At 34.7% G+C, this 10,617-nt stretch overlaps 2 protein-coding genes and 1 pseudogene across 2 annotated transcripts; all 3 read left to right on the top strand.

Annotated features, from left to right (window-relative positions):
- The first annotated feature begins 964 nt into the window (after positions 1 to 964).
- Positions 965 to 2,771, top strand: LOC116348257 (pancreatic triacylglycerol lipase-like). Its single transcript, XM_031779171.1, has 6 exons — positions 965 to 1,239; positions 1,334 to 1,437; positions 1,501 to 1,589; positions 1,671 to 1,792; positions 1,859 to 2,122; positions 2,204 to 2,771. The coding sequence occupies exons 1-6, from the start codon at positions 1,179 to 1,181 to the stop codon at positions 2,596 to 2,598; spliced, it is 1,035 nt and encodes a 344-aa protein (XP_031635031.1). The 5' UTR covers positions 965 to 1,178; the 3' UTR covers positions 2,599 to 2,771.
- Positions 2,772 to 3,725: 954 nt separating this feature from the next.
- Positions 3,726 to 4,992, top strand: LOC116348244 (phospholipase A1-like). Its single transcript, XM_031779156.1, has 3 exons — positions 3,726 to 3,830; positions 3,894 to 4,175; positions 4,247 to 4,992. Exons 1-3 carry the CDS (start codon positions 3,788 to 3,790, stop codon positions 4,873 to 4,875), a joined length of 954 nt encoding a protein of 317 aa, XP_031635016.1. The 5' UTR covers positions 3,726 to 3,787; the 3' UTR covers positions 4,876 to 4,992.
- Positions 4,993 to 6,274: 1,282 nt separating this feature from the next.
- On the top strand, positions 6,275 to 9,370 carry LOC116348223 (annotated as a pseudogene).
- Positions 9,371 to 10,617: the final 1,247 nt, after the last annotated feature.

Consider the following 10,617-nt stretch of genomic DNA (forward strand, 5'->3'; position numbering starts at 1 on the left):
TTCTGACCGAATGCACACTCACTAGAGTGCCGGTGGTTTCTAAAATCTCTAAGTAAAAAATTCCCCAAGTTTTTTTTTGGTTGCAGTTCACTTTGTGCTCAAAATATTCCATAAAAGCCCATGCTTGAATACAGAGCTATAAAAATATTGAGTATTAACCGTAAATAATTTTAGGCCAGCAAATTTCGATTTAGCATCCACTATTTAAACATTTTATTCACTTTATAGACATTAAAAGTACAATTGAATGAATATGAAAAAAAATAAAATTTTATTTTTAATTAAAAATCGAATTTGTCTTCAGGCATATAGATAATGCGAGAAATTTTTCAACACCATAAAAAAGTGTATAAACCGGAAATTTGTGCAACTCTAACACAAACCAAAAATAGCAATAAAATTTTAATTGAACCCAAAAATGAACTCAAAAACCCGGTTGAAACACTATTTTTTGCCAAACAATGACTTTTCAAAATTATTCATTCGACAAGTGCGCAATTTTGGTTTTTAGTTAATCTTGAAATAAATTACCCAAACAAAAATGACAAGAAAAAGTTCCATCATCGAAACCAGTTTTAACTGTTTTTCACTTTGGAATGGAAAACAAATCTATTTTCCAGATGGTTCTTGTTCAATTGAATATAAAAACTGTCGTAAATTGCATTTGCAAATGACCGTTAGATTTGGCGATTCTTGTTGTTGACCATTCGTACAGAAGTGATGTGTGGCGAAGAGAACGTGGTTGAACCGTTAATGACCAAATGCAGAGCGCGCACAACAATGAAACCTATAAAATGGAACACTTTCTTTTGGACGTATCGGCGACGAGAATCCAAAACAACTAAAAACACACCTTGAACTTGTGGGCAATAAAACCATGTATGGCAAGTTGTAAATGTTTTGCAGCATTAACGATCATGAAGCGCACGAATATTGTCTCGAAAATAGTAAACTTTTGTTTTATCCGAAACTTGTCGAACAACATGATATTCCATTGTCGGCAGTGTTCTATTTTTGGCCAGCTCTAGAGCCATCGAACTGTTATGAGTGCGCGATATAAAGAAAACACGATGCAAATCAACATTTAAAGTTTAGTTGGTTGAAAGACGTTGTCGTGATTACATTTGCGGAGAAAGAATTAATTTTCGTTTATTTGGCGTGTTCTAGATTGCAAAACAATGAAGTTAATTAAGTGGACAATATTTGTGGTTTTATTACAAACATTTCGATTGGCGGCGGGTGAGTGAGAAAAATCACAAGAGAAAAAAAAATTCAGTCGGATTTTTAAAAACCATTTTTTTGTATTATTCTGGTGCTTCTTAAATGTATGTAGGCATCTTTTTGTTTCCACACAAAAAGTATGTAGTTTCACGCCAAGACACCGAATGTGAACGAGAAACAGTGACCTTTAATTCGAGTTTTATTGAATTTATGCTGGTGAGAAAAATACTTTAACCGACCTATCAGAAGGACTTTTAAATTCAAACCATTCCCATTCAGGCCTTCCTTGGTGTCGATCAAAGTGAATGTGCATGTGATGATCCGTGTCCATCAGTGGCAAAATTTGTGAAGCTTTATATTTATCGTACGTACGTACGCCGCACAATGCGTGTTTCTCTTATTTAATTTGTGTCATATTAAATTATTGGATTTGCTTTTGTTGTTGACAGAGATACAAATAGTTTCCATCGGCTCTTTGCAAACGGTTCCAATGCTCATTTAATCGATCATACTCGACCAACAACGGTCTTTGTGCACGGGTTCTCGGACAGTTTTCATCCACGCAAAAATTGTGAGTTTTATTTGAAATTTAATATCGATGACCCAAATTTGAGTAACATTTGTCCATAATTGGTAGCTTGGAATAATCAATTGTCACGTATGGAGTCGCGCATTCTAAATCGTAATACACTGGCACTTGATTGGGGTGATCTATCACGTTGCCCATATCGACAAGCAACCGAATCTTTAGTTCCCGAAGTTGGCAATCTATTGTATCGCATCCTGAATGATGTCTTGAAACTGGATTTACGAACCGTAAACTGTGTCGGCCATTCACTCGGTGGACATATTTGTGGATATGCCGGTGCTGCATCGTCGGGACAATTTGAACGGTGCTTTGGTATGTGTTTTTATATTTTAAATTATGTTTTTTTTTTACAAAGTTTACCATCTTTCTCAAATTGGTTCTATTTCTTTAAAGGATTAGATCCAGCTGGTTTATATTATACGGTTGACTATGATGGACCATCACGTGGATTAAATAAAACTTGTTGTCAATATGTTCAGGCAATACACACCGATATGGCTATTGGTTCGCGACAAGCCATGGGTCATATCGATTTCTTTCCAAACAATCAAACTGGCACTCAGCCTCACTGCCTTATTCAAGCTACTGGCTGTTCGCATATAGCTGTGGTCGAATATTACAAAGCCGCACTTGATCCAAACAATAAGTTCATTGGAGTTGCTTGTGGCAAACATTCTAATCCCAGTGCCACCTGCCGATTTGGCGCTCATACAACAACCGATTGTGAAAGTGGATCGTTCTGCTTTGATACGGCCCCGTGCGCTCCGTACACGTACTCATCGAGATAGATGAAATTAGATAAGTGTAGTACTTTTCTTACAATAAAGATAATTAATTTATTTTTTTATTTATTTGATAAGAGATATATGTGTTTTTTTTTTACTTCTATGCTGGTCAAAATTGACGGTATACACAATTCTTATTAAAAATTATCCGATTAAAAATTATATTCAAATTTGTGGCGGACAAAATGAATGTAAAATTGTTCGTGCAAAGCATGCTTTATAATAAACGTCTATAAACATCTTCAAATGAAATTGTGTGTTTATTATTTTTTATCTTGAAAAAACATTTTTCACTTTGTGTGAACAAGTGATAATGCAAACAACTCGAAAACGACAAAGATAAGCCGAAATTATTGCGTTTAGTAACAAAAATATATTGAGTTCAGTGCATTTCCGTTCTAGATTTTTTTTCACCGAATTCTCCGAATTTAGTCAAACATTCTAGTTTGAAGAATGGTATGGAATAAAAAAAATCCACAAAATAATTGACCTTTTTTCATTAACAACTAGAATCATATTAGATAGATGTAGTGTACGACACAATGGTAGATATGGTAGTTTTTAATGTGAAGCAAATAAAAAATGGGAATAAATTGAGCAATGATGCGACATATAAAACTCAAACTATCGGTAAGTATGTCAAGTAAGCGATCAAATTTTTTTTATTTAAATAAAACTAATATATCTAACCGACTTGGATCAAAATTCACTTATAAACAACTGTGAATGAACTTCGAAGGTCCTGAATTCAATTTGCCAAATATAGCTGACTTATAATAAAATCTTTTAAATTTATTTTGGCAAGAGATAATTAATAGCAACAGGAAATTTACTTTTCGACAGATGTCAAAAAACGTTGTTATAGTTTCAAACTATATTTTTTTTATCTATTTGTTCATAACATGCGATGATATAAATGCTCCCAACATCATATAAATTCGTTGTTTTCCTTATTTCCACTGTCAAGGGCAATAGTCATGTTGAATGACTGATAAAATACTACTGAATTCTTGCCGATTTGTTTATCCTCATGAGCTGAATGATTAGATAAAATGTTCATGGATTTTCAAGATATCAATTTTTTTTTAAAGATAAAAATAGCATCCGAATTCGAATTGTAACAGTCGTTACTGTTATCTAAAACCCGTGACTTGAAATTAGAAACTGTGAAGTCGAAGAGAAAAAAACAATCATGCGAATTTTTGCTCTGTTACTATTGGCTCATGCAGCGTCTGGTGAGTAAAATACTTTAAACGATCTATCAGAAGGACTTTTTAATTCAAACAATTTCCATATAGGTTTTTTATTTTTCGGTAACAAATGTCAATCGCCGTTTTCATCGAGTCCGAAAAAGCATTTTTTTGCTCAGCTTTGGGGAGGTCTATTCCGATGCGATTATGATCCAGATGAAGATCAAAGTTTAATTTCAAAAGTTGGCTTATTTGTACGGTATTATTACATCACAAGTGGTCAAACAACATACAGCGAAGTATCTGAACTCGATATGGGCCAGCTCATTAATCCAAATTATACAAATTACATAATTTTACATGGGTTTGCTGATGGCGTTGAACCTGATGGTGAGAAAGAGATTTTTTGTGGAAAAAATAATATTAAAATGAAATTGTGCTATATTTTTTTGTGATTTCAGAGTGGATGGAAGCAATAGCTAAAAAAATTGTTACCGATCAAGATGCCAATGTGATCTTAATGGATTATTCGGCGATATCCAATTGCAACTACATTTACATGGCAAAACGGGTAGCATTCGATCTTGCTGAGCACTTGGCCAAGTGCATTAACCGATGGGAAATGAATCTGAATAACACGACAATTATTGGCCATTCACTGGGAGGACACATTGCAGGAGCGACTGGAACTTTCCTAACACAAATGACTGGGCAGAAATTGGCGCGCATTTTTGCCCTTGATGCTGCAGGACCAGTATATGAGGTAAATCAGGGATTAAATTCAACATGCGCCCAATTCGTACAGGCATTACACACATCGAAAATTTTGGGTACGTCTAGGAGGCTTGGCCACTCAGACTTTTATGCAAACCGGGACAGTGCTAAGCAACCAGGCTGCTTTTTCGACGGTTGCAATCATTCCAGAGCCACTGAATTGTTTTATGCATCTTGTTTTAAAGAAAATAAATTCATTGGTATAGACTGCAATGGTTCGGGAAGTCAGAGTCAATATGGTCTGTACACTGACGGAAAAGAAGGCTGTTATAGTATGCCAACAGGCAAATGCTTTCCATTCACTCTTCAAACTTAAATAGCTTTCTTTCATCGGTTTTAAAACCTTACTTAAGTTGATAATTTTCGATAAAAAAGAAACTGAGATTAGTTTTTATTTGAAATTATGTGTGTGAAAGATCGAAAAACTTTTTTTAATAAAAAATAAAACAATCTTTCGTGTTTCACTCGTGTTTAATTTGATATTTTTAAAGGCAACGATAATTTTTCAAAGGTTTTTGACTGCAAAAATATCCAGATGTTCGTACAACAACAACCAGAGGCACATTCAGACTGACACTTTTGGATATGATCTGTTATGAACTTTAGATGACATTATCATTATTATTCGAACGAATGAAAAAAGCAAATAAAATGACATATGTTACTGTGTTTTCATAGGTAGCTTAAATATTCACAGTTCATTCAATAAGTGATTATTCACGAACGTAATCAACTCGAAAAAAATGACAACGTTTATAAGCGTCTTAATTTTTGCTATATTTTTGGGACTTTGCATTCGCTCAGGTTTGGTTTTATAATAACGACGTCTTTCACCTATATAATTGCAACATAAATTTTATATATTGTCAATTAGGAGAATCTCAATGGTGCAACACACCCAAAGAAGATGAAAAATCGTGCAATGAATACAGGATGTTATCGCATTTAAGTACAAGCACTGCACTTGGTAAATATGCCGAAAAAACGGGAAAATTGTTAGGTGAAATACCTACTAATTTTGTAAAAACGGTGCTTGGCACCATGAACAAGTGTAATTTTAATCCAACCAATGATAAAACAATTGCCAAATCTTTCAAGTTTATTCTTTTCAAACCGTAAGTGCTGAAACAGTCAATAAGCAAAACTTTCGAAAATTGGATTTTTACAATGGTATGGAAACATTTCCAATAGACGTTTGTCTAGTTTAAATTTTCGACATAAAATGATAGTATAAAGCAAAGAATTTTCAGCGTATGAATCCACTTATTGGAAGGTTTTTCATTAAACGATTTTTTCTCGGAAAATAGACTGAATTTGACCAAAATTTGCAACAACATTCCATAGGGACAACGATAAGCCCGAATATATTGATGGCAATGACTTGTTAAATGGATGTAAAGCCCTTAAGCCTGGTGCACATTTAGTGAAAAAAACTATATGGATTTGGCCCGGTTGGTTGAATAACTGCTCAGCTGTAAATATCTTTGAAGAAGGTGTTCTCAATAAACATGTTCAACGTAAAAATGAATGATTAATTCATTTTATTTCCATCAATTAGATTATTTTTGGACAGTGAAAAATGCCGAAAAACTGGTGAAACGAGCAAATGCTCAGGTAATTGCAATTGATTGGGGTTCATCAACACTATCATGTTGTGGCTATCCGTTACTATTATTTTGTCACATGAAAACCATAATCGATTGGATGTCAAAAGTGATAAAAGACCACTTTGAATTCAAATACGTGGCTCATTGGTCACTCTTTGGGCGCACATTTCATCGGGTTGACAGCGCAAAGTTTAAGTAAATCCGGTTCGAAATTGGACAAATTGATCGCATTAGACCCAGCCGCACCATTATTTGCCGAAAAATCCAAAGGTGGAAAGTGTCATGGAATTGTAAAACAACAACACGCAAATCAAACCATGGTTTTTATAACAAATCCCGGTTAGTTTAATTTTGAAAATCATTTATTTTTTTGAATTTTCAAGTTTATTCTTATGACAGGTGGATTGGGCACTGCAAATGATGACCTGGGAGATGTTAATGTTTTTTGTAATCAAAAGAAATCGTTTTGTCAGCATGGATGTCCGTGCAATAGTTCGATGTGTAACCATATCTATGCAACGAAAACACTCTTCGAAGCATTGGCTGACGGAACTCCATTGAACGCAATCTACGTGAGCAAAAACAATCAGAAAGATATTCACGATCACCAGGTAAGCATTTATGAACCAATGAAACACGGACTGTACAATATTGAATCGGATGAAAATGAAACACTTCAAAAGAAATTTAAATATCGTGACGTGAGTGAATTGTAAATAACGTCAATATTTACCTATATAAGTACCGATTTATTCAGACAATTGTACACAAAAAATTGACATCAAAAAATGATTTTACACGAAAACCAGGAATTTATTTTCAGATAAAATATTCAATTTGAAATTCGATCAATAAAACACTGTTACAATGAAAACCAGATGTGTCCTTTATTTACATTCGAATTCGTTGAATGCACACGTGATAAAACAAAATAAAATTGTAAGAAGTTTATTTGGTCCTTTTTGTGTATGAAACATACAATGATTATAGTAATAGGGCTTGTGATGATTTCCCAAAGAATTTCGCTATTATCTTTATAGGCATCGCCAGCAGTTAATATTTCCCGCATAATAATACGGCAATATGTATAATGTCAATCGCTGATTCTTTTCAGGGTCTATTAGCAAATTTGTCTGTGTCTTCACAGAAATGTTGTCATGCTGAAAATGAGGTCTATGCCTCTGTGACCGTGGTTCACCGATATTTGCTGTTTGAAATTATATAGTGTAGAATTTAAGAATGTAAGGTGTAAATACGCACTAAAACTTGTTTTATGCACTCTTTTTTACCTCGTTCGCAATTTTCTTATCAACAAATCTGGGGAACAAATATAGTTATCTTCACACGCTTTGTTTATATTTTTATATTGATATATATCATTTTATTAGTAGTTTGATGACATCTTTCTGTTTTTTTTTTTCTGTTTATTTTGAATGCAAAATTGTAGAAAGTATACGTCGATTCTCCAAATAATTGTCACATGGGTTTATAATATTAATATGAAGTTTTCCCGGCGAAATCAAAGCACCAAAGACCAATTCTACGTGTATTTACTCATCAAAATATTTTAAATAGTAATTAACTACAGCTGCTGTTTGTTTTAAACGTATTCACATATCGTACAATGATCTGGACATTCAAGTTGTTGATTTGCAAAAATGATGATAAGATCATGAAGTGGCAGCTTGTATGCATAAAAATTCATCAGGCATTCAAATGTTAACAGTAGGTATGTTCGGTTGTGTGAAAAAATGTTTGATTGTCCTTATTTTGGTGCAAAGTGTACGGATGCAAATTCCATATGGTTGGATAAAGAAAGAATTTTTCCTCTTTGGTGTAATAGAAAAGTGAAATTATTTTCTTTCAGGCAGCCCACAATTTGATGATTTGTCGCAATGATGATTTAAATGATGAGGTGTGTTCGGCAATTGAAAATTTTTTCGCGTTCATGCCATTTCAACAAGCCGTAGAGCTACGTCACTCACTCATTTGGACCAAATCCACTCAATACCACAAATTACGAGTCAATATCGAAATCTGGAAATGGACCGTGGAATATAAGCTCAACGGATGTTTTGAATAGCTGCGACGCATTAAAATTAAGTGGAAATTCCGTAAAAACCATTTGGGCAGGCTATGGCGATAACTGTAACGGAAGCAATCCTATTGAGACACGTAATCTATTTAATTTTATCTTGATTGAAGAGAGATATTCTTAAAATTTTAACTTTCATGCAGTTTTTGACTGGACACCTGATGAAATGCAGCAATTCGCAAACTTATCAAACTCAACTATAATTGCGGTTGATTGGGGGTCAAGTGGATTGTCTTGCTACGGATATATCCAAATAACATTGTGTTTAGTGGGGAGAACTGCCGATTTTTTTGCTCATATTCTGACTGTGATATTTTGCTGTGTTGTGATTGAAGAACTTCAGCTTATTGGGCACAGCATTGGAGCACAAATGTTAGAGACATTTCAAATATATATTTTTTCGTTGAAATAAATTTTGGAAAAACTATTTTTTCTTACATTGCTCAGCACATAAAATCGAATGGACGACAAGTAAATGCGGTTATCGGACTCGATCCGGCTGGACCTGGCTATGAAATCGGTTTGAGATGTCAAGGCATTCAAACTGGATGTGCAAGGTATTCAATGGTCTTTCATTCGAATCCGTGTCAATTGGGAACTTGTGACTTGTCGTTTGGCGATGTAAATGTTCTTCTCAATCCGAAATTGAAATGAAATCGAAATCGTTCTACAATTGGTTGACACGATGCATGCATAATCATTAATCGTCGGTGTCGCATGAATCCATTATGGATTGATTTGGTTGTTGGTGGTGTTCAAGATGGTGAACCGTTTTTGGGGAATTGTTGATGATCATGGACGTGCTTATGAAGACAAAGTGGTTGCCACTGGTTATGGTAAACATTTCATAATCCCATTGCTGCGAGAATATTCGGAAAATTCAAATGCTGTTTTGGACTATGATGCAGCTCAAGCACTGGTTTGTTGAATTACAATTTGTTGTTCTTTCATGCATTGAATTTATCACGGTAATAATAATGGTTTTGTTTGTTGCAGCTCAATAAATGCATGATCGCGATTGCCGTAGTTATCATCAATACAAAGTGGCCGTTTGCACAAAGAATGGTAGTAAGGTATTGGGACCGATAAATGTCGAACAGAACTGGCAATTCGCCACATCAATCAAATGATATGCTTAGGCGAATTTAAACACAATTAAAATCCAATTCAAATACAACAAACACGACAATTTTTCCATAATAAAACTCAAAGTTGAATAAAATACACGCATCGATGAAGTGAACAATACAATTGAAATTTATTCATTTATTATTCATCTTACATTTTGAAACAGTGATGCTGTTTTCTTTTTTATTAAATGTGAAAAATCTATTCGAATTGGTTCATTAGATAAAATCTTGCAACAAATATTCAATCAAAATCTATTCGCTTTTTTCTTTATCATTTTTTTATACGAGGGTTGCTCCATAATTTTTTTTAAAAACATATATAACACAGTTGTTTTTTGTCGAAAATGGTTTTATTGTTTTTCAAAATATTCCCCGAGATGATCGATATACTTTTGCATTCGATGAAACCATTTGTCATAGCATTCGTGCCACTCCGAAACTGATATCTCCAAAACGTGTGTTTTGAACGCTTCAACTGCTTCTTCTGGTGTCGAAAATCGTTGACCACGTAGTTTTTTCTTCACGCTTGGGAACAAAAAAAAGTCATTGGGTGCCAGGTCAGGACTGTACGGTGGATGACCCATCAGTTCGATGTTTTGACCGGTCAAAAATCGAGTAGTTTGAAAAGATGTGTGAGAGCTCGCATTATCGTGATGAAGAATTATTTTGCGACGGTGGTTGTTTTTTCTTATTTCACCAAACACTTCGGGCAAACAAATGGTGGTATACCAATCAGAATTGACGGTCTTACGATCCTCTAGTGGAACGGTTGCCACATGACCACTTCTCCCGAAAAAACAGGCGACCATTCGCTTCGAAGTGCTTCTTGCTCGAACAACTTTCGTTGGGTTATCTTCATTTTGGAAGACCCATACAGTCGACTGCTGTTTCGTTTCGGGCTCATAGGCATATATCCACGATTCGTCACCAGTGACGATTTTATTAACGTCTTTTGAAGCACCACGATTGAATTTCTTGAGCATTTCTTTACACCAACTCACACGAGCCATTTTTTGTTCATCGGTCAATTTATGTGGGATCCAACGAGAGCAAATCTTTTTTACGGCTAAATGTTCATGCAAAATTGTATGTATGCTGTGGGATGAAATGCCCAAAGATGCCTCAATCTCACGGTAGGTCACATGACGATCTTCCATAATCAGTTTTCTGACAGCATCGATGTTTTGTGGCACAACAGCCGATTTTGGACGACCTGTATGAAACTC

The sequence above is a fragment of the Contarinia nasturtii genome, unplaced genomic scaffold (genome assembly GCF_009176525.2).
Source record: "Contarinia nasturtii isolate CC-2019 unplaced genomic scaffold, AAFC_CNas_1.1 Cnas_scaffold_2367, whole genome shotgun sequence".
NCBI lineage: Eukaryota > Metazoa > Arthropoda > Insecta > Diptera > Cecidomyiidae > Contarinia > Contarinia nasturtii.